General features: G+C 38.5%; 1 protein-coding gene and 1 pseudogene across 1 annotated transcript; both read right to left on the bottom strand.

Annotated features, from left to right (window-relative positions):
• Positions 1 to 1,826: 1,826 nt before the first annotated feature.
• Positions 1,827 to 4,990, bottom strand: CCNO (cyclin O). Its single transcript, XM_074207577.1, is given in 5 exon segments — positions 1,827 to 2,380; positions 3,687 to 3,872; positions 4,605 to 4,803; positions 4,805 to 4,861; positions 4,863 to 4,990. Coding segments are annotated over 5 exon segments (1,089 nt in total). The 3' UTR covers positions 1,827 to 1,861.
• Positions 4,991 to 21,456: 16,466 nt separating this feature from the next.
• On the bottom strand, positions 21,457 to 21,554 carry LOC141503749 (U6 spliceosomal RNA; annotated as a pseudogene).
• Positions 21,555 to 24,098: the final 2,544 nt, after the last annotated feature.

Below are 24,098 nucleotides of genomic sequence, written 5' to 3'. Positions count from 1 at the left end.
TCCACCAATGTCTAGACACCAGAGAAGAGAATTTTGGCAGCCAGGATCAGAGGAAAGTGGCTCAAACACGTGGAAGATGTTTGCAGGGAGCTGGGTAGGGATGGATGGGATATGTGTGCAGAGGTAGAGATCTCTAGTTTCCCAGGACTTTTCCTGTGGGGTATCCCTCTTTAAAGCGGGGCAATGCCGGTTTCCATTTACTTCCACACCTATTCTTTGCATATCTTCTCAGAAGTGGCCTGGACTTTGGCTGCTTGTCCACTCACCAGTCGGATCTGTTGCAATGGAAAGAGTAACGAATTTGGAGTCAAAGGAACTGGGATCAAATCCTAACTTCTTATATTATCTATGTGAATGCTCTGGGCCTCAATTTCCCCCTAGTAAAATAAGACGGTTGAACTAGACTAGTGCTGAACTCTAAGGCTCCTTTCAAGGTGTATCTTTGCTCCCGTTTTTAAGCAGGTATCAGTGGGAGAACCCCGTTTCACTACTACTAGTGGCATTGTCTGGGCTGCTCAAAATTTCCCCTCCATTAATACCACCGATCCTGAAGCTCGGACTCTTCATCCCTTGGGCTTCTCCCCTGGACCCCAGGACTTAGTTTTTTTCAGTATCAAGGGCCCCAATGCCTCTGACTTTATACATAAGTTCTTAAGAAGCTGCAGATCAGACATGAATGAGTGATTTTTGAATTCTGTTAGGCCAGAGCTGATCTTTGGTGGTCCCGTGGCTTGTCTCCCCTCCTTCCCTTATTTCTGGGCAAGTGAAGGAGGTGAGGAGGAGCGGGGTTCAAAGGAGGCTTTGCAGATGGCCTTCACTTCCGTCCCCATCCTGGCCCAATTTTAATGTAAGAAACAAGATTAAAAAGGCAGGTATTTGTTTTCAAAAACTGGAGAGAGACTTCAGAACAAACAGAAATTTGGACATAAAATCTAATTATTAAACAGTGGGGCTGCTGAGTGGGGAGGGACCGTTTTGTTTGTGTGTGGTGATGAAGTGACTAGGAAATTCCTCAATGTCTAGCCTTGGAGCAGGAGAGATTTGGCACCCCCCCCCCCCCCCCCCCCCCCGCCAATACATTTGCTAGCAACTGCTTTTCTAGCTGGCATTTGGGACTTTTCCCTCTTGGTTTTGGTCTTTCCTCTCTGGACCCGCGAGTCTCCTCCAGGTGCGGGCAAGCTCCTCTTCCCAGTTTCCTTCCTTTTGCCTTTCCTCATTTGAATGTAAACTTTTTAGAAAGGGATTTCCCCTCACCTATATTTATATCCCCAACGAGTATACTTATAAATTCTATGTCTACAAATAGTCCCTCTTCCTAGCCCATTCACGACACTCGCCTCCAAGTTTACTACCGTGAAAACTTTTTTTTCTGAGAGAAACCAGACCAAGAGGCCCAAACAGTTCTGCCCCCAAATGGTTCATTTCCTTCCCAGCTATCCCTGGGATAACTTCCCCCTCAGCCCCCACGCCCCCTTTTCGCCGCGACCCTCCGGACGCAAATCCCCAGGAAACTTTACTCAGACAAACCGCACCCACGGACAAACTGGATCGCTAGGGATTCGACATTTATTGGGGTGGGGAACTATGTTTCCTAGTGACTTCATTGTCCACTGAATAAATAAATAAACAGGATCATACGATTGCCTTACATCAATCTGCCAGTGCAAATGAACACCTGCAGGATGGCAAGGGTCTGAGGTTTGTAAGCTAGATTGGTACTACTTCACTAGTCACCCAAATAGGAGGCAGCAGGGTCCAAAGCCCCCCCCAAACCCCACCAAAGTACGACCCTTAAGCCAATACTGCTCTTTTTTGAGGTATAAAGAGAAGGAAATGCAGTCATGCTGTAGATGCATTGCGTCTAGCACTCTCTACAGGCCGGTGGGCTCTCTAGCTTTAATTCAGTCTCCGAAGATTTACATTTCTCCGAGAGGGGAGAGGGCAAGATGTGGGGCAGAGCGTCTCTATTCAAAGACACCAGTAGCTGCAGCTTTTCCAGACAGTCCTGCAGCTCCGCTTCCGGGTAATTGCTTATGTTCAGGTCCAGAGGTTTTCGATGTTTGAGCATGTGGTCTGCCAGCCCCAGGCAGCAGATGGCCAAGAGGGAAGGGGTATACCTGGTGAAGGCGTAATCGGCCAGGCTCAACTGCGCCACCCCCTTGGCCAAGGCATGGGCGTCTGTGGCATCCCCGAGGTCTGCCTCCCGGGAAGCCACTCGAGCGTGGGTGAAGTGCTCCAGGAAGAAGGCGATAGTGGGCGCCTCGAGGCTGAAGTGCAGCTTGTGCAGCACAATGCACTCCAGGTTGCAGAGCTGCTGGCGGGTGAAGGCGCCTCCGCACAGGGACAGGAGCTGCTTCACCCGAGGCGGATACACCTCCACCTGTGTAAAACACAACCAGTGAGGAGAGGCAGGGATGCCATGCCGGGCACTCGGACTTCAAGTGAGTTAGCGAAGGTGGTGGTGTAGCCCTGCAAGCCCTCCTAGTTCAGGAGCAGTGAGAAAGAAGGGGGGGAAAATAGCCCGCACCCCGTCTGCGGGGTCAATTAAGGAACGAACCACTGGGTGTTGGCGAAGCTTGTCTTGGGGTGACAATCATACCATTCATATAAGTTGTTGCAGACTCTTCATTTGGATTTGTTTGTTTTGGGGTAGATACTCTAGTTAGTTTGTTTTTTTACAGGAGAAGAAACTGTTGCAAACAGCATTAAGTGACTTGCCCAGGGTCACATAGTTAGCAAGTGTCTGAAGTCGGTGCTACATAGCTGCCCCTCCAGCTTTGTAGAGTCCTAGGGATCTAAGAGGTCACCTAATCTTATCAATCAGTCCACCAGCATCCATTAAATTCCAGCCAAGTGCCGGCAGCGAATTACAAAAGTGAGTAAGTCCCTGCCCTCGAGGAGTTTATGGTTCAATTCAAGTCTCTCTAGATTCTAATTAGTCTAAACTCCACTTCTAATCGAATTTTCCCGAGAGGAGGAAGCTAAAAGCAACCAGGTGAAGCCACAAGCTGGAGGTGCCCCTGCATGGCCGTGGGCCTGCAAGTTCGGCAACCGGAACCAGCCTTTGATACAGCACACAGGAGCCTTGTGAGGAGAATAGGAAAAGGCCCTATCTTCACATTCTGCCCTTTTCCCTTCTCCTCTCCCCTTTTAAGGTGGTGGACGTTGTACTGGGCTTGGAGTCAGGAGACCCTTTCATTGCTGTGTCACTTGACCTTTTCCTGCCTCAGTTTCTTTCCTCTTCTCTAAAATCATCTTACATGGTAGGCGAGGAATGCACTGAAAACTCAGAAGTACTATATAAATTCGAGTTAATACTCGGAATTGCGATCTTCCCTCCCTTAATTTACTGTTTCTTCATCAGGACAGTCTTGCCCCTATATCTATCTAGCTTGGACAATACTCTCTGAGAAGACAGGGGACCGAAGGCTGATGCCAGCGCTGGGGGGAGGTGGTGGTGGGGAAGTTGTAAGACTGAGGATTAAGAGGCTATAAGAGAAGGGGAAAACTTAAAAAAAAAACCCATCGTTTTAAAGCATCGGCTCGGTCTTCAACGGGGCCAGGATTCAGGGAGGTGATTTTCAATCCTAGGGGCCTAGGGACATCGGAAATTCCGACTCGGACAGAGGTGGGCCATGAGCGGGCCGGAACCTTCTGCAGGAGCTCGGGAGTAGGTCGGTGGGTACCTGCTTGCAAGCGATGAGCAGCGAGGTGACTCCCAGTAACTGAAAGCAGTCTGCAGCCACGGGGGTGGTGGTGAGGAAGCGGTCCAGGATGCTCACCGTCAGGCACAGCGACTCGAAGGTGAAGCCGAACTGCCGGTGCACAGGGATCAACCAGCTGAGCAGCTTACAGCGGGATTCTGCTGTCACCTGTGGGGAAGCAGACCCACGGAAATGACTCCCAAGCGCCGGGGCGGCAGCTGGTGGGAGGGGCTAGCAGTTGCCTTCTGCTGCAAGAAGGGGCTGAGAAACACCCAGTGGGGGGTTTTCCAGGGCCGAGCAGGGAGAGCTAAAGCACAAGTCTAAATGCGCCTCCCCGGGATAGAGTGCTGAAGGAGAAAGGAATGAAGAAACGAGGCGGCCGGGGGCGGGAGTCTAGGACCCTCCCCGCTTCGCTTCTGTCTCCTCTGTCCGAGCAACACCTTCACACCGCTGGGAGTGCGGACAAGAGGGGGCGGCCCGGGGGGGGGGGGGCTTGCGAAGAAAGGAGACCTAAGGGGGCTAACGAGGGCGGCAAGGCCCCGAGCAGCGGGAGGCTGAAAGAGGAGGGGCAGAGCCCGCCCAGCAGAGGAGCGGAGGAGAGAAGTAAAGGGGAAAAGGGGGGGCAACCCGCAGGACGGGGGGGGGGCAAAAGGTACTCTCTGGGAGAGAGACAGAGACATACAGGCAGAAAAAGAGAGAAACAGAGAGACAGAGACAGAAAAAGAGAGAAACAGCGAGACAGACAGACAGAAAGAGAGACAGACAGACAGACCGAGAGCCATACAGAAAAAGACAAACAGAGAGAGACAGAGACAGGAGAGAAAACAGAGACGGAGACCGGGAGAGAGACAGAGACGCAGAGGGGGGCAGAGCGGAGGCGGCCGGGCGCGGGCGCCTCACTTGGGGCTGCTGTGCCAGGCACTCCCGCGGCTGGAAGCGGCCCTCCCGCGCCTTGTGGAAGGCGTAGCAGCTCTGGCCGTAGTCTCGGAACACCTGCAGATCCAGCGGGCTGTGCGGGAGCGCGGGGCGGGCCTCCTGGGCGCGGGGCGGCTCCGGGCGGCCCGGGCTGCGGGGCTCCTTCGAGCCGGGGCCGGAGGAGGGGGGACTCGAACAGATCGCCCACCCCGGAGTCTCCGGACGGCGGGCGCGGCGGGCGCGGGGTAGCGCGGGCTCCTGCGCTTCTTCACCGGGGCGCCGGGGTTTCCGCGGCCGGCCCGGGCCTCGCGGCGAGCTTCGGGGCTGCGGGGACTCGAGGGCGTCGGGAAGGGGAGCAGCGCGGGCAGCATCGCGCCTCTCCGGCTCGGGGCCCGGGACTCAGCGCAGAGCGGCCCGCGCGCGCGCGCGCGTCTGCAGCCCGGCCCGCGGCCCGAGCACCGCTAAGTAGGCTCCGGGGCCCGCCCCGGCCCGCCCCGCCCCGGCCCGGCCCCGGCCCGCCCCCGGCCCGCCCCGCCCCGGCCCCGGTCCCGCCCCCCGGGCGCAGCGTTTTCCCGGCTCAGGGACCGCTCCCGGGAGCCAGCGGCCGCGGCGGCGCAAACCCCGCCACGGAGCCCCGGGGAAGGCGGCGGCCGGGGGCGGGGGAGGGGGAGCGCGGCCGCCCTCTGCGGCCGGACAGATGCGTCTTGTCCGGCTGGGGCTCCCGCCGCCGCACCCGGCTGTCCGTCCTCCCCAGAGCGAGGACCCTGGGGTGTGGGCAAGAAACGTGGGGCGTTGGGGCCTGAACCTCTCCTGCAAAGCCCCAAATCCGGACACCCCCCGATCCTGAGTGTGGGCCGAGGGAGGCAGGTGGACTCCGCGTGTGCCAGGGACTTGCCCGCCCCGAGGAAAATCACTCCCCTGCCTGGGCCAGCGCTTGCTTACCCAGGCGAGCAGCTCGGGAGTTGGCCTCGACTGCGTTAGAATTGGTCCTGAATAGCATCATATTCCTGCCGGCGCTCCACTTGGAAGCTACTGATTGATTTTTTTCACCAAGTTTTTTTTTTCTAAAGAAAGATTTTATTTATTTTGAGTTTTACAATTTCCCCCCATTCTTGCTTCCCTCCCCCACCCTCCCAGAAGGCAGTCTGTTAGACTTTACATTTCACCAAGTTTTTTTAAAAAACTAAAGAAAACCCCATGACCTACCAGATATCACTTAATCAAGTTCTTCACGCCCCGACCCCCTTCCCTTCTTACACATCACACCCCTCCATGAACTCTCCGATCCAACCAGTTCTGGCCTCTTGCAAAGAGCATTCCTTCCCTTTGAATCCCACCCCATGTCCGTACTGCTTGCCCTCCTCATTTTGCTTCCTAGACTAATGGCTTTCTGCAAGACTCAGCTCCAGAGGAAACACTCCCAGGCCCTTCAGTTGATCATATTACAAGGACCTTCCTCGCTTGCCAGGATGACCTGAGTTCTAATTCAGACTAAGACTAACTGGGTGACTTTAAATCAAGTCACAGCCTCTTGGAATGCTAGACAACACTCCAATGTTGCAGACTCACATTGGTAGAAGGAATCCACTCTGAAGTTTCCATTACCAATGAAATCACAGGCCTAGTCTCTCCCAGCTGCGTCATCTGCAAATTTGATATGTAAACAACCCTTTATTCAAATCATGGATAAAAATGTAAAAATAGCATAAAACCAAGCACAGATCCCTAAGATACTCCACTGGAGACCTGCCACATTGCCACCAAATCAAAGAAAACTACTCTGTGGATGCAACCAGTTAGTAACACACCTGATGGAACTATTATGTAATCTGTATCTTTCCAGTTTCTCCACATAACTTGTATGAAACAGTTAATCCAATTCTTTCCTAAAATATAGGCCAACAGTATCTACAGTTCAATCAGGACTCTTCATTGCCCCATTTGGAGTTCTTGACAAGAATACTGAAGAGATTTGCCAGTTTCTCCTCCAACTCATTTTACAGATGAGAAAACTGAGGTAAATTGGATTAAGAGACTTCCCAAGGAAGTGTCAGCTTCCTTATAGGAAGTATCTGAAGACAGATTTGAACTCAGGAAGATAAATCCAGACTCAGGGCTCTATTCATTGATCCACATTCCCCCTATTTACTATTTTGGTAATTTGGGCAGAAAAGGAAATTAAATTAATCTGGCATGATCTATTCTTGGTTAAACTACATGGACCCTTTATAATGTCTGGTTCTCCTACTAGATAGTTGCCAACTATTCCTTTAATGATCCTTCCCAGGATTGAAAGTCAAGCTCATGGGGCAGCTAAGTGACACAGTGAATGGAGCACTGGCCCTGGAGTCAGAAGGACCTGAGTTCAAATATAACCTCAGATACTTGTCTCTCTCTGTCTCTCTGTCTCTCTCTCTCTGTCTCTCTCTCTCTCTCTCTGTCTCTCTCTTTTAGTTTTTGCAAGGCAATGGGGTTAAGTGGCTTGCCCAAGACCACACAACTAGGTAATTATTAAGTGTCTGAGGACGCATTTGAACTCAGGTCCTCCTGACTCCAGGGCTGGTGCTCTATCCATTGCACCACCTAGCTGCCTCCAGGCAAGTCTCTCAACCCCATTTCCTTAAATAAAAAAACAAGAAAGTCAAGCTCACTTGCCTATATTTATTAGTCTCTACTTTCTTCCCCCTAAAAAAAAAAATCAGACCAACTAACCTTTTCAGATCTCATGATACCTCTTCCATCTTTCATTTTAAATATCCCAGTGCTTTTCCAGTACCATCTAAATTCAACATTCCTGACTCTATTTGTACAAGACCATTACACACTCATATTCATTCTTTATTAGCTGGCCTTTTTCAACTTTTTTATACATTTCTTTTTAAAATTTAATATAGTCTCTCCTCTTGGTAAATAGTCAAAGAATATAAACAGACAGGTTTCAAAGGAAGAAATTCAAACTATCTATATTTTTAAAGTCCCAAACTTATAAAAATTAGGGTAATTAAATTGAAGCAACTCTAAGGTTTCTACATCATAATGATAAAGTTGATCGCCTGAAATAACAAAAAATCGATAGGGCTATTGGAAAATATATATGCAAGCAAATTGTTGATGGAGCTGTAAATTTGTCCAATCATTCTGGAAAACAATTTTCAAATGCAAACATTATGAAACTGCAAACTTTTGCTATAGTAATACCAGACTTATACCCTGAAGAAATCATATAAAGAGGGAAAAGGTAGTAGCAAAGGACTAGAAACCAGTGAGTACCCATTAATTGAGAAATGAGTAAACAAATTATAATATATGGATAAAATAAAATGCTATGGTGCTTTAGCAAGATGGTTTCAGACAGAAAGGGAAGACTTGCATGAACTGATGCAAAGCAAAAAAGAACAATTTGTGCAATAATACTAAAATGATAAATGACTTTGAAAGACTGAAGAAATTTGACAAAGAAATGAACTCAGTATGCAGAATGAGACATATGTATTCGTATATGGCAAACGTGTGATTTTATTTTGCTTAACTAAGCATATTTGATACAAAGATTTTTCTTTTTTCTTTTCTTTTTCAATGTTAGGGGTGAGGAGAGAGTATAACAATACTTGTTCATTGAAAGTAAAATAAAAATTTATCATTATCCTCTCGATGCATAGTCTTCCTACCCTACCCTTTTCTCTTAAAAATACTTTTTATTAGATATGCAAAACACCTGGGAAATATGTGTTTACCAGCCTTTGTTTGAGTCCCCATCTTTTAGCAGGAATATGTCAACTTTATTCTATAGTCATGATCCAGAGATCCAAATTCTTTGTTAAGATATCTCCTTAACCAGAAGTTCATTACTAAATTAATTTCCCCCCAAAATTTAGCCATGTATGTGATGGTGTTTTGAAAACTCAATTATATTTAAACTCATGTGATCACAGATTTAAAGGAGAGCTGGAAGGAATCTAAGACCTTCTTTTGTCCACCTTACCACTTCTCTATTTTACAGATGAAGAATCTAGGACACAGAGGGGTTAAGCACCCGTAGTCATTCAGGTAAGGTGCCAGAATCAGAACTAAAACTTGATTATCTGGCTCCAAACCCTGCACTTTGTCTACTGCAATCCATTTTCTTCTGTCCTGAGATAGAAGATAGAGACATCCTGCTCCAGTTCCTCTATATAGTATATATGTCGTACAAAAGTGCTTAATAAATGATATGCTCGGTACTGTCAGAACACCTGTAGTGTTTTCACCAACTCTCCAATTTTGAATGAATGAATATTCAGTGCCACAATAATATTATATATAACTACAAATATTAGCACGGCTGACATATATAAACATACATGTACATATATGTACATGTCATAGATTTCAATTTTTTAAGATAAATCACAAGGAGAACTAGATGGTAAAAACTATAATAACGGGGGATCACAATATAGCTCTACTAACCTGATGTCATGGTCTTCTTTGAAAATGAAGGACAGGGGTGACTAGGTGGTGCAGTGGATAAAAGCATCGGCCCTGGAGTCAGGAGTACCTGGGTTCAAATCCGGTCTCAGACACTTAATAATTACCTAGCTGTGTGGCCTTGGGCAAGCCACTTAACCCCATTTGCCTTGCAAAAACCTAAAAAAAATGAAAAACAAACATTATTATAGATAAATTTAGCCAAAGAAAGAAGCTAAGAGCCTAAATAAAATTTTAGAAAAGTTAGACATGATAGAGTGACAATAGAAATGATTATATTTATTTTTAGCTATGTATAAAAACTTTTCAAAAATTGCTCTCCTTAGGGCATTAAAACCTTGTAAACACAAAAACCCAGAAATATTATAAACATTCTTTACTGACTACAATGCCATAGGATTATATCAGATAAAATTAGATCATATTTATATTTTAAAAAACTTTGCAAGTCTTATGTAAATCCAAGGAAAAAAAAGAGTCATTGGAAATGCTTTAACTAAAGCAGTACTTAGGTTGAAATTTATATCTCTAAACACTTTTACTAACAAAAAGAGAAAGAACAAATTAGTTATTAGAAATGCAACTAAAAATAATTGAAAACGAACAGGTTAAAAGCTTCAATTAAACACCAAAATAAAAACCTTGAAAATTAAAAAAGAGAGTAACAAAATTTGAAGCAAAAAATTAATAAATAAGTAAGACTAGGAGCTATTTCTAAAAATACAATAAATAAATCATTAATTAATTTGATTAAAAGAAGCAAAAGGAAAACCAATTTACCAGTATCAAAAATTAAAACTGATAAGTCAAAACAAATGATGAATAAATGTATTAATAGACACTATTTTGTTCCACTATGTGCCAATAAAACTAACAAATAAATATTTACTCAAAATATAAAATATCTCTGCAGAACAAGAAATAGAGAATTTAAACAAACTAATTACAGAGGGAAAAAATGAACATGCCATTAAAGAACTTCCAAAGGAAAAAACTACAGGACAAATGGATTTACAAGTGAATTATATCAAATAATCAAAGAGCAATTAATTATATGATGAAGTAAACTATTTCCAAAAATAGCCCCCCAAAAGGAAGGATAGAAGGAGGAGATTGTACCAATTTGTTTCTCTATTGCAACTATGGTATTAATAAAGTATTAAGAATTAAAATAGAACAAGAAAACAGTTATATTTCCTAAGAAGCATTGGCACAAATTTATAAAATAAAATATTAGAAAAAAGTTTTAAAATATTACAAAGATTAAAGGGTATGACCAGGATAGATTTATAAAAAAATGAAAGATTGACTTAATTTTGGTAAAACTTCACTTTTAATAAACCATATTGATAAAAAATTAAATAAAATCATATAATTGTGTAAATAGATGCAGAAAAGGCTTTTTGACAAAATCTAATGCTCAATTCTATTTTTAAAAAAACATGGAAATAAATAGACTTTTCTCCAACATGAAAAAATAATATATCTAAACCCCCTAAATTACCATGTTAAAGAAATAAACTAAAATCCTATTAAGTAGGATATATATGTAATATATATATATATATGAATATATATTACATACATACATACATACATATATATATGTGTGTGTGTGTGTGTATATATATATATATATATATAAATTCAGGGTTGAAACTAGAATGTCCATTGTACTCATTTCCATTTGACTTACTACTACAGATTCTGGCTGTTGCAAAAAAAAAAAAAAAAACAAGAAAAAAGAAAGGGAAGAAATAAACATAGGAAAAGAAAAAAAATTAGCATTTTGGGGGGTAAATTAGATGGTATACTTGAACCCCAAAGAATCAATTAAAAGCTTACTAAAATAATAACATCAGTAAACTTGCACGATAAAAGATAATTTTGGTAGTACAAAACCCAGAGGTAAGAAACAGAAAGAAAAACTCCAGTTAAAACTACTATAGAATGTATAAAATACTCGAAAGTCTACCTATCAATACACACACAAAAACAACACAACTGTAAATCATTACAGAAAGACATATCTAAGTGATTAAAAATATTAATTTCTCATGATTATAATGAATCAATATGATAAAAAGGAAATGCTTAATTAATTTCTTCATTCAATGCTATTTCAATCAATCAAACTATTGCTTTATAGAACTAGAAAAAATAACGCTGAAATTCATATGGAGGTAAAGAAGATCAAGTATCTAAAGAGAAATAATGAAAAGAAATAGCAAATAGGGAGGTCCAGCAATGTCAGATTTTATTATTATCTCAAGGCCACATGGCTAGGTAATTATTAAGTGTCTGAGACTGGATTTGAACCCAGGTACTCCTGACTCCAGGGCCAGTACTTTATCCACTGTGCCACCTAACCGCCCGAGATTTTAAAATAATCTTTAGTAAAATAATCTACAACTAGTTTAAAAAATAGAGATCAGTGAAACACATTTACTACATAATATATAAAAGCAAGTGCATCTTGAGTTTTAATATTTGATGAACATGAAGACTCACTCTCCTGGGGAAAATGAACAGCAATAAGGAAGAAATTGCATTAGACCAACATCTCACACCTTATACCAAGTTAAACTTAAAATAGAACATGACCTAGACATAGAACATCACATAAGAAATAAATTAGAGAAATAATTGGTGTGGGGAATCTGTGAATAGAAAAATAATTCATGATCAAATGAGATAGATAAAGAATGGATGGTTTTGATAATATAAAATGAAAAAACTTTTTACTCAAACAATTCTGATGAAGCTAAAATTAAAAAGGAAACAATTGGGAAAAAATCTTTTGTAAAGTGACAAAAGTGACCAAAAATCAAAGATGACAAATGTTTGATTGGCTGTTGGAAAATAGGACTACTGATGCAATGTTGTTGAACCTGTGAATTTCTTAAAGTTATTGAACAGTTTGTACACTTTGACTCAGCTATACCACAGATAAGTTTATTACCAAAAGAAATCTAAGAAAATGGGAAGGAATTTTATATATAATTGTAGCAGGGTTTTTTTTTGTGATGGCAAACAAAACACCCTTAGAAACTAAAGGAATGTCTATAAATTGAGGATTGACTAATACTCTGTCACATTCATATACCAAAGTTTTGGTATATGAATGTGACAGAGTATTACAATGCTTTAGCAATGAAGATAATTTCAAAGAAGCAGCATAAAGTGAGAAGAACCAAGAGTAGTTTATACTAAAATAGAAATATTATAGAAATTAACAATTATGAAGGATTTATACACTTAATGGAGAATGATTTGGACAGGATACAGATAAATTAAAAACCATGACAATGCTTTTTTGAATAACAACAAAAAGACAATTTGGAAGACTTCAATAACCGTGATCAATACAAAATCCATCCATGATTACAGAGGAATGATAACTAAACTTGCTATCTACCTCCTGATCAGTGATAAATTTAGGGTTCAAAATGAAATGTGTGGGTGGGGGTGGGGGTATGGGTAGGTGTATACATTAGTATGCAGTAAATGAGGGAATGTGTTTGCTTGACTATTCATATTTGTTAAAAAAGGATTTTTTCTTTTCTCTCTTATTCAACACGGTGAAGAGTAGCACAGTGACAAAAGTTCAATTATTTAAAATGTTTAATGCTGGGGTGGCTAGGTGGTACAGTGGATAGAGCACGGGCCTTGGAGTCAGGAGTACCTGAGCTCAAATGTGGCCTCAGACACTTAATAATTATCTAGCTGTGTGGCCTTGGGCAAGCCACTTAACCCCATTACCTTGTAAAAACTAAAAAAAAATGTTTAAGGCTGAGAGATTTGGGGTGTCTCTATTTGGAATGTTCAATATTTCATGGACTTTCAAATAAGGCATTGTTAATTTTCCTTAATTGTTTTACTTTGTTACAGGAGAATATTTACTTAATGGAGCTATTCTAAAAATATTTTTAATATAAATACCATCCATATCCAGAGAAGGAATTGTGGAGTTTAAATGAAGATTAAATCTTTTTAGCTTCAAATTTTTAAAAGTTATCTTATATATTATGTCTTTTTTCCTCCTTGCTAATGTTTTCTTTCTTCCAATTGGATTTGATTCTTTTCTCATATAATATGAATTCTTCTCTTAATAATATGAATCTGTTGTTTAGCATGGTTATAAATGTAGAGCCTATTTCCTTTCTGTCAGGGAGAGGGAGAGAAGGGGAAAAATGTAAAACTCAAAATCTTTAAAAAAAAATGATTGGGGGTGGCTAGGTGGTGCAGTGGACAGAGCACCGGCCCTGGAGTCAGGAGTATCTGAGTTCAAATCCAGACTCAGACACTTAATAATTACCTAGCTGTGTGGCCTTGGGCAAGCCACTTAACCCCATTGCCTTGAAAAAAAACTAAAAAAAAATACGGGTAAAAATTACCATTTATGTAGTTGGAAAAACAAATAAATAAAATATTTTTAAAATAAGCTTTTTGTATGTCATGAAGCATATCTCTATAAAATCCAAGCATCATATGCAAAGAGGAGAAGCTTTAATGAAGTATTTAGCATAGTTCTGAAAATGCAATAAGACTAAAAAAAAGAAATTAAAAATATAAATATGGGCAAAGAGGAGCTAAAACTATCACTTTTTGGAATGACATGATGATTTACTTTATAAAACATCAGAAAAACCAACCAAGATACTGATGTACACAATAACCTCAGCAAATGTAGGAGACAAAATAACTCCTCAAAAATCAACAGGATTTCTACATAACAAAACCCAAGAAACAATAATAGAAAGGGAAATACCATTGCATATAACTATAAAAATGTATGAAATGGGGGTAATTATTGCACTAATGCACACAAATACAATTAAAAAGTGTTCCTTCAAAAAACAAAGAACAAGGGACAGCTAGGTGGCTTATTGGATAGAGCACCCACCTTGGAGTCAGGAGGACATGAGTTCAAATTCAACCTCAGACACTTAATAATTACCTAGCTGTGTGACCTTAGGAAGTCACTTAACCCAATTGCCTTGCAAAAAACAAAAAACAAAACAAAGTACAATTTAAGTAACTAGAGAAATGGTGTTTGTGATTTAACTTATAATAAATATAACAACATAGAATTATAAACCACAGAATTATATATTATAATTATAATATATTAATGGCAACAATATCATTGTGTGATCATATAATATTATTTTTTAAATTTTCATCCACTTATACATGCATATTTCCAGGTTATAAGATTTCCCTCCACCCTTTCTTCCCACCCTCCCTCCCCTCAGTAGGGAACAATCAGTTTAGCATTTTATGTACATATTTTGTTAAACATATTTACAAATTAGTAATTTTTGGCATGAGGAATTAGGATTGAGGAAAAGAGATACCTTTCATAAAGTGTTCATCAGATTCAGTAGGGGTGGGTTTTCTTCCTCTGGTTGGGAATAATATAGTTCATAACCAATCTAATATAGTTGTCCAAGATCTCTGGAGTGTCAAGAGGAGTTGTGTCCATCAAGGTTGTTCATGTTATAATGTTGTTGATGTGTACATTGTTCCCTTGATTCTACTCTCTTTGCTCAGCATCAGATCCCATTAAGTCATTCCATGCTTCTCTAGAGTCCAACCATTTATGGTTTCTTATAGAATAATATTATTCCATAGTATTCATATACCATAACTTGTTTAGCCATTCCTCAATTGATGGGCATTCCCTCAATTTCCAATTCTTTGCCACTACAAAAAGAGCTGCTCTGAATATTTTGGAACATGTAGGACTTTTCCCATTTTTTACAATTTCTTCTGGATATAGTCCTAGAATTGGAATTGTTGGGTCAAAGGGTATGAAAAATTTTATTGCTCTTTGGGCATAGTTCCATCTTGCTCTCCAGAAAGGTTAGATCCATTTACAACTCCACCTGCAATGCATCAATGTCCCAATCCTCCCCCCACCTCTCCAGCATTGATCATTTTCCCCTTTTCTCATCTGGACTAATCTAATAGGTGTGAGATGATACCTCAGTGTTGTTTTAATTTGCATTTCTCTAATCAATAGTGAAATGGAGTTTTTTCATATGATTATATGTAGCTTTAATTTCTTCATTTGAAAATTGTCTGTTCATATCCTTTGACCATTTATCAATTGGGGAATGACTTGTGACTTTATAAATTTGATGCAGTTCTCTATATATTTTAGAAATGAGATCTTTATCAGAACTTCTGGTTGTGAAGATTGTTTCTAGCTTTCTGCTTTTCTTCTAATTTTGGCAGCATTGATTTTATTAGTGCAAAACCTTTTTAATTTAATATAGTCAAAATCATTCATTTTACAGTTTATAGTGTGCTCCAATTCTTGTTTGGTCATAAATTTATCCCTTTCCCATAGATCAGATAGATAGAGTATTTTTTGGTCTAGTAATTTGTCTATGGTGTCACTCTTTATGTCTAAATCCTGTACCCATTTTGACCTTATTTTGGTATAGGATGTGAGATTCTATGCTTAGTTTTTGCCATACTATTTTCCAGTTTTCCCAACAATTTTTGTCAAATAGTGAGTTCTTATCCCAGAAGTTGATGTCTTTGGGTTTGTCAGATTGCTATAGTCATACACTGGAGTTTCTTTTGAACCTATCCAAATCCACTGATTCATTACTCTATTTCTTAAGCAGTACCAGGCAATTTTGATAACTGTTGCTTTATAGTATAGTTTTAGATCTGGTCGAGCTAGGCCACCTTCTTTACTTTTTTTTCATCAGTTCCCTTGTTATTCTTGCCCTTTTGTTGCTCCAGATGAATTTTGTTACTATTTTTTCTAGCTCAGTAAAGTAATTACTTGATAATTTGATTGGTATGGCACTGAATAAGTAATTTAATTTGGGTAGAATTGTCATTTTTTTTAAAATTAACTCCACCTAACCATGAATATTTGACATTTTCCCAATTATTTAGATCTGACTTTATTTGGCTGAAGACAGCTTTATAAAAGTGTTCCTACGGTTTCTGGGTTTGTCTTCGGAGGTAGATTCCCAAGTATTTAATGTTGTCTACAATTATTTTAAAAGGAATTTCTCTTTCTATCTCTTGTTCTTGGACTTTGTTATTCATATATAGAAATGCTAATGGTTTATGCAGGTTTATTATCTATCCTGCTACTTTGCTGAATTTGTTAATTGTTTTAAGGAGTTTTTTTTAAGATGATTTTCTTGAGTTCTCTAGGTATACCATTATATCATCTGCAAAGAGTGAAAATTTTTCTTCTTCATTGCCAATTCTGATCCCTTCAATTTCTTTTTCTTTGCTTACTGTTTCTACTGGCATTTCCACTAGTATATTGAATAGTAATGCTGATAATGGGCATCCTTGTTTCACCCCTGAATTTATTGGAAATGCTTTGAGTTTATTCCCATTAAATATAATATTTGTTGATAGTTTTAGATAGATACTATTTATCATTTTAAGGAAAACACCACTTATCCCTAAACTTTCTAGGCTTTTTTAATATGAATGGATGTTGTATTTTTAGCAGAGGCTTTTTCAGCATCTATTGAGATAATCATATGGCTCCTGTTGGTTTTACTGTTGATATGATTAATTATGTTGAGTGTTTTCCTAATGTTGAACCATCCCTGCCTGCCTGGTATAAATCCAACCTGATCATGGTGTATTATTGCTAAAATTTTATTTAAGATTTTTGCATCAATATACATTAGGGAGATTAGTCTATAATTTTCTTTTTCTGTTTTGGTTCTTCCTGGTTTAGGTATCAGCACCATGTTGGGGTCATAAAAGGAGTTTGGCAGAATTCCTTCCTCTCCTATCTTTAAAATAGTTTTTGTAGAATAGGAATTAATAGTTCCTTAAATGTTGGTAGAATTCACTTGTAAATCCATCTGGAATTAGAGACTTTTTCTTAGGGAGTTTATTGATGGTTTCTTCAATTTCTTTTTTCTGAAATGAGATTATTTAAGTAATTTATATCATCTTCTGTTAATCTGAACAGTTTATATTTTTGTAAATATTCATCCATCTAACTCAAGTTATCCAATTTATTGGCATATAGTTCAGCAAAGCAGCTCTGAATTATCTCGTTAATTTCCTCCTCATTGGTGGTTAGTTCACCCTTTTCATTTTTGATATTGATAATTTGGTTATGTTCTTTCTTTTTTAAAAATCACATTAACCAGAGATTTGACTATTTTATTGGCTTTTTCATAAAACCAACTCTTAGTTTTATTTATGGGATCAATGATTTTCTTGCTTTCCATTTTATTAATCTCTTCCTTGATTTTCTGAATTTCTAATTTGGTATTTAATTGGGGTTATTTAATTTGTTCTTTTCCTAGTTTTTTTTAGTTGTATACCCAATCACTGATCTCCTCTTTCTCTATTTTATTCATATAGGCATTTAGAGATATGAAGTTTCCCCTCAAAACTGCTTTTGCTGCATCACATAAATTTTGGTATGATGTCTCATTATAATCATTTTCTTGGATACAATTGTTGATTATTTCTATTATTTGCTGTTTGAACCACCCATTATTTAAGATAAAGTTATTTAATTTCCAATTAGTTCTTGGTTAATCTTTACCTGACCCTTGATTACATGTAATTTTATTGCCTCATGATCAGAGAAATGTGTATTAATGATTTCTGCCTTTTTGCATTTGATTTTAATGTTTTTGTACTCTAGTATATGGTCATTTTTGGTGAAGGTGCCATGTACTGCTGACAAAAAAGGTATGTTATTTTCTATCCCCATTAAGTTTTCTCCAGAGGTCTATCTTATCCAAGTTTTTGAAGCTTTCATTCACCTTCTTAACTTCCTTCTTATTCATTTTGTTGTTAGATTTATCTAGTTCTGAGAGAAGGAGGTTGAGGTCTCCCGTTATTAAAGTTTTGCTATCTATGTCTCCTTGTAATTCACTCAGCTTTTCCTCTAGGACTCTGGATGCTATATATAGATGCATACATGTTTAATAATGATATAGCTTCATTTCCAATCGTGTCTTTTAAGAAGATGTAGTTTCCTTCCTTATCCCTTTTAATGTGATTGATTTTTTTGCTTTTACTTTGTCTGAGATTTGGATCACTACCCCAGATATATTTATTTCCACTAAGGCATAATATATTTTGCTCCAACCTTTTACCTTTAGCCTGTGTGTATCTCTCTGCTTCAAATGTGTTTCTTGTAAACATATTGTAGGATTCTGATTTTTAATCCATTCTGCTATCCACTTCCATTATGGGACATTTCATCCCATTCACATTTACAGTTAAGATCACTAATTTTGTGTTTCCCTCCATGCTATCATTCTACATTTATATTTATCTCTTTCCTTTTCTCTTATTCCTCCTCACCAAAATTTTACTACCTTTCCCCTTTGACTTTTACCTTAGAAATTTAACTTTCAGTTTATTTTCGCTTATACCTCCCTTCCCCTTTATATCCCCTTTTCCCTTATCTTTCCCATTCCCTAACCCCCCCTCCCCTGTAGATTTTCATACCCAAATTAGAATGTATCTTATTCCCTCACAGGGAGATTCTAAATCTATTGAATAGAATTTACTCTATTGGATAGAATTTACTCAGCATTCACTTTCTCCCTTCTTTTCCTTTAAAATTATAAATCTTTGTGCCTCTTCCCTTGGTGCTTTAATAAATCAGGTATCATCAAGCACAGTTCAATTATTTGATTGATTAATAAGCTCCTGTTGCTATCAAGATATCATGGATTGTTTGATTAGCAGCACTGATTCAAACTGCATTAAATTGCAATTATAATAATTTTTTACCTTACCCCCTTTTCAAGTATCTTTCAAGTACACACAATCTTCTTCATGAGTCAAAGTATCATCCAAAGCCATATCATTTCTTGAACTTTTTGCACCCCTCCCCCCAGGCCTCCCCCCAGGGTACTTAACCAGTTGTTAAGTGAACCAAGGCAAACTCTCACCCTTTACCCCCATCCCCAGGGTACTTATCCCCTTGTTAAGTGAAGCACCAGATACTGATCTAATTAATTGTAAGAATCTTGAAGATCTTTAAGTACTGGGAGGATGTGGAGGTCATACTGAGAACTTTTACAATTGTAAAGTAATAGAGACATTGTCTCAGTTTATGATGCCCTCATTAGACAAGGTGTTTAGCACCTTGTGATTAAAGTGAGTCATAGTATAGTGAGACACTTAAGTTGAAGTTAACACACCTGCTTTTTTTTCAGGGCTTTTTGTCTCAAACATAGTGATGTGACCTTGGACCTCTTCAACTGAGAGATAAAACCGAATTATACCCATATCCTTTAGGGTCATTCTCCTCAATTATATTCTACCCTATAATTTTCCTTAGAGAAGAATAGTTCTAAAGAATTAGAATTGTTATATCTTCCCTTTTAGGGATCAACATTTGTTTAAAACAATTTTTTCATTTACATTTTTTTATGTAACTCTTTAATCATGTATTTGGCAATTGAGTTTTCTGTTCAGTTCTGGTCTTTGTCAGGAAGTTCTGGAAGTCCTGTATTTCATTGAACATCCCACTTTTCCCTTGAAAGTATACGCTGAATTTTGCAGAGTAGAACATTCTGGGTTGTAATCCCAGGTCCTTAGCTCTCTGAAATATGTTATTCCTGTTCTTCTGATCCTTTAATATTGAGACTGATAGGTCCTGTGTTAGTCTGATAGTATTACCTTTATATTTGAATTGTTTTCTTTTTGCTGTTTACAACATTCTCTCTTTTATTTGAGGGTTCTGGAATTTGGTTGTCATAACCCTTGCAGTTTTTAATACTGGGATCTCTTTCTGGAGGGGTTCTATGGTTTCTTTTAATTGCTATATTGTTATCTTGTTCTAGTAGGTTGGGGCAGTTTTCCCTTATAATTTCCTGCATGACGTTTTCCAAGTTCTTTTGTTGGTCTAGACTTTCTAGTAGTCCAATGATTCGTAGATTGTATCTTCTGGGTCTGTTTTCCAGGTCATTCATTTTCCCTAGAAGGTGCTTTACATTTTCTTCAATTTTTTTCAGCCTTTTTATTTTGTTTGATGGAATCCTGTAGTCTCATTAGTTTCCAGCTATTCAATTCTAATTTTTAGGATTTTATTTTCTTCAATTATCTTCTGTTTCCTTTTCCAGTTGTTTATTTTTACTTTTAATGGAAGTGATTGCTTTGGTCAACTTTGGTCACAATTTTCCTGCATGACTTTCATTTCTTTTTTCCATTTTTCTTCTTCCTCTCTTCTTTAGTTTTTAAATTCCTTTTTAGACTCTTTGATGAGCTTTTGCATTGAATACAATTTATAGACTGTTTTAATACTTCTCCTGTGAGTAATTTTTCACTGCTTTCTTTTTCAGACATGGCATTGCTGTCATCTTTATCTGTGAAGTATTTTTCTATAGTGAGTGCTCTTTTAGCTTTTTTTTTTTTGTTCATTTTTGTTGCTCCTGGGGTATATGGAGTATAGATCCAAGCTTTTATTTTGCTGGGGCTGGGGTCTGATCCCTGGTTCATTGTTGGTCAAGATGTTGCCTATGCAGTCCAGGCCTTGCCTTTGCAGAAGTTTGTTTCCTCCTTTATGTCCAGGTTCTGATTTAATAGAGAATTGTTCCTGATCCAGTCCTGTCTTTTTCCTGGTGCTCTTAGGATTCAGATATTGTTTGGAGTTGGGATCCTCCCTGCTGGCTTGCTATCTAGCTGCCTGGCCCTCTGTTATTATTAAGCTGTTGGAACCTGGATTGCACTATGGCTAAAAGCTTCCTGCTGTCTTTTCCTGCTCTCCTGCCTCCTGGACTTCCCCTTTTCCCCCAAAGTGACAGATTTTCACAGGAGATCCTTCACAATGTCCACAGTTGAAAACTTCTTTTAATCTTCTCTTTTCCTTGGTGCCATCTATAGTGTGAATGTCAGAGTAGAGGCTTCATTTATCTTTGGTAGGGAAAGGCTATGGGAGCTGGTTAGCTCCACACCACCATCTTGGCTCCACCCTGGAAGTCCAACTATTAATTATTAATGTAATACTGATAATATAATCAAATCATATGGAAAATATAATATAATCATAACACAGCATAATGAATATAATGAAAATGTAGATACTACAAAAGTTAATTTATACTTGTAACATAATACTAATTAAATATAACTAATTAAACATACTAGTTAAAAAGGATACTTTATAGAATTTGATGAAATAATTTTTAAAAACTCATTAGGGATATGGAAGATCTAACGTATTAATGGAAATAATAAAAGAGAAAAGGACAAAGGAATTACAGCACTTAAAGAGCTAAAACTACATTAAAATCATTAGTTATCAAAACTATGTGATATTGGTTTAAAAACTGATTGTAGACAAGAGAGAATCAGAAACAACAAAATTTAATATCTAGTATATGATAAACCAGAAAACAAATTAGGCTTCACGAATTTGTCATCTTTGCACAGGAGCTAATCTTCTCTATATTGTTCCAATTTTAGTATATATGTTGCCGAAGTGAGCACCAGAAAACATAAATTACTTTGGAAAGGCCCCCATTTGGTAAAAACTTCTGAGAAAACTGAAAGATAATCTGGAGGCAATTAGCCTTAGACTAGCACCTACAGTATATTCTACAATATGTTCTAAAGATCATTTAATAAGAATTAGAAGAGAACCTGATCATATACCTTTTACAGTTATAGGTGGAAGAAGTTTTCTTTGGGAGGCAAGCAATAGAGGCAATTACAAAGGACAAAATGAATAAATTTGATTATTTATTTGAAAAGCTTCTATGCATACCATATTAATGCACCTCTGATAAGAAGGGAAGTAGTTGAAAGAGGAAGAAAATTTTTGCATCAAATTTCTCTAATAGTTATCTTGCCAAATATGTAAATGATCAATAGATATTTGTATATATAGAGAGAGATCTATAGTTACACATATATATATATATATATTTATTTCTAGTGGAAAAAAGAAAATATTTATCAATCAAAGTTATAGGATATTTCCATTATATTCAAGTTTCTATTTAACTTGATGGGTATGGCCATCTTCTCACTAGATAAGGATACTCTCTCCACTTCATCAATATAAGTGATCAAATTCCCAAATGCAATTTTCAATGCTAGAACAAAAGCATCATCCTTTAACCTGGTAAATTAACTAGATTACTACTGGTCAGGCCCTCCTAAAATTTAATTGTCCTTAATAATAGATATGATGTCACTCCTTTACTCAAAACTCTTCAGTGGAGTTCTATTGAATAAGGTTCAAATTTATAATACTAGATTTTTATAATCCTAGATTTATAATCCAAGACTTTAACAGTCTGGTCCCATCCCATCTTTCTAGTTTTATCAACAAAAAGATTGCTGAATTTGTAGTCTGAGTTCATTTTATCTTTGCTACTTATTACTTATGTGACCTTAGAAAAGTCACATAACTTATTTGAATCTCCAATTTCTTCTGAATAAAATGAAGATACAATTTTAGTCAGCCTCTAAGATCTCTGATAGCTAAAAATTTATGATGCTATTATGATGCTATCCCCTAATACACACTCCTTCCCACCCCTGCATCTTTGCACACTAACCTAGAACATCCTTCCCAGTTTCTTCCTCCTTTAATATGTTAATTTCAATTCAACAAGTATTTGTTGATGTTATTCAGTCATTTCAGTCAAGTCTGACTTTTCATGACCCCATCTGGGGTTTTCTTGGCAAAGATCCTGGAGTCCTTTGCCAACTTCTGCTCATTTGCAGATGAGGAAATTGAGGCAAACAGGGTTAAGTGATGTATTCAGAGTCCAGCTAGAAAGCATCTGAAGTCAGATTTGAATTCAAGAAGATGAGTCTTCTGACTGTTGATTTAGTAAGTCTTTGACTGTTTGATTTATCCATATGCCACCTAGCTGCCATTCAACAAGTATTTATAAAATGTCTATTATGTGACAAGTACTATGTTAAACAATTAGAATGCCAAAAAAAAAAAAACAAAACTCAGGATAGTCCTTGCCCTCAAGGAATTTATTTTAGAGTAGGGTTGGGTACAGGTGCATAGGTAAAAACACTTACATAAACTAATACAAAGATGTAAAATTTATACATTTGTGTGTGTGAGAGAGAGAAGAAAAGAGGAAGGAGGAAGAGAAAACTCACAGAATAGGAATGAGAAGTCTCTTATTAGAGGTAATCTTTGAATAGAAACTTAATTCCTATACTCCCAATTCTTACCTTACCCAGTTGAAAACATTCTCAGATTCGATCCATTCCTGAAATATAATTCCTTTAGTCACTGAGAGAGCAAACTCTTTTCTTTATATAAATGTTGTCCTAGTCCAGTCATTTCAATTGTATCCAATTCTTCAAAACCCAATTAGGATTTTCTTGCTGCCCAAGCTTTCAAACTCTATTGCAAAGAGTTCAAGCGTGATGGGCAGGCCATGTTGTTCGAATATCAAATGTACTTTTGCCTAAAAGACTGATTTAGGGAGAATTCACACAAGACAATACTCACATAGTGGTCAGAAGAAGAAATACAAGGACACTTTTATTTGGTGGTTAGAAGAAGAGACACAAGACTCTCAAAGTCTCCAAAGAACTTTGGAAATGATTGTGAGACATAGGAGACACTGGTAAAGGGCCGGTTAGCAAGGTGTGCACTCACCAGAGAAAAGACTGAGCTCTATGAGCAAAGCAGAATTGAGAGAGCTCAAGAGAAACTTGAGGTACACAAATTCAGAGAACTCACCCTAAGTGTTCTCACATAGACTATTTGTGCCTGACCTGTAGTAGAGCATTCTGAGATCACATTGGTCTAATCAGCTAGTTGGACACACTGTATCTTGATTCCAACACAATGATGCCATTTTGGTCTTCTGAGGACAAAGGACAACTAACCAAGAGTTTTTTTGAAAGAAGATAATAGAGTGATTTGCTGTTTTCTTCTCCAGCTCATTTGACAGATGAAGAAACTGAGGTAATAGGGTTAAGTAACTTGTCCAGGTTCATACCACTACTAAGATTGGATTTATACTCAAGTCTTCCTGACTCAGTTCTGAT

This window comes from Macrotis lagotis, chromosome X (assembly GCF_037893015.1).
Source record: "Macrotis lagotis isolate mMagLag1 chromosome X, bilby.v1.9.chrom.fasta, whole genome shotgun sequence".
Classification (NCBI taxonomy): domain Eukaryota; kingdom Metazoa; phylum Chordata; class Mammalia; order Peramelemorphia; family Peramelidae; genus Macrotis; species Macrotis lagotis.
This window is presented reverse-complemented; position numbering and strand designations above follow the sequence as displayed.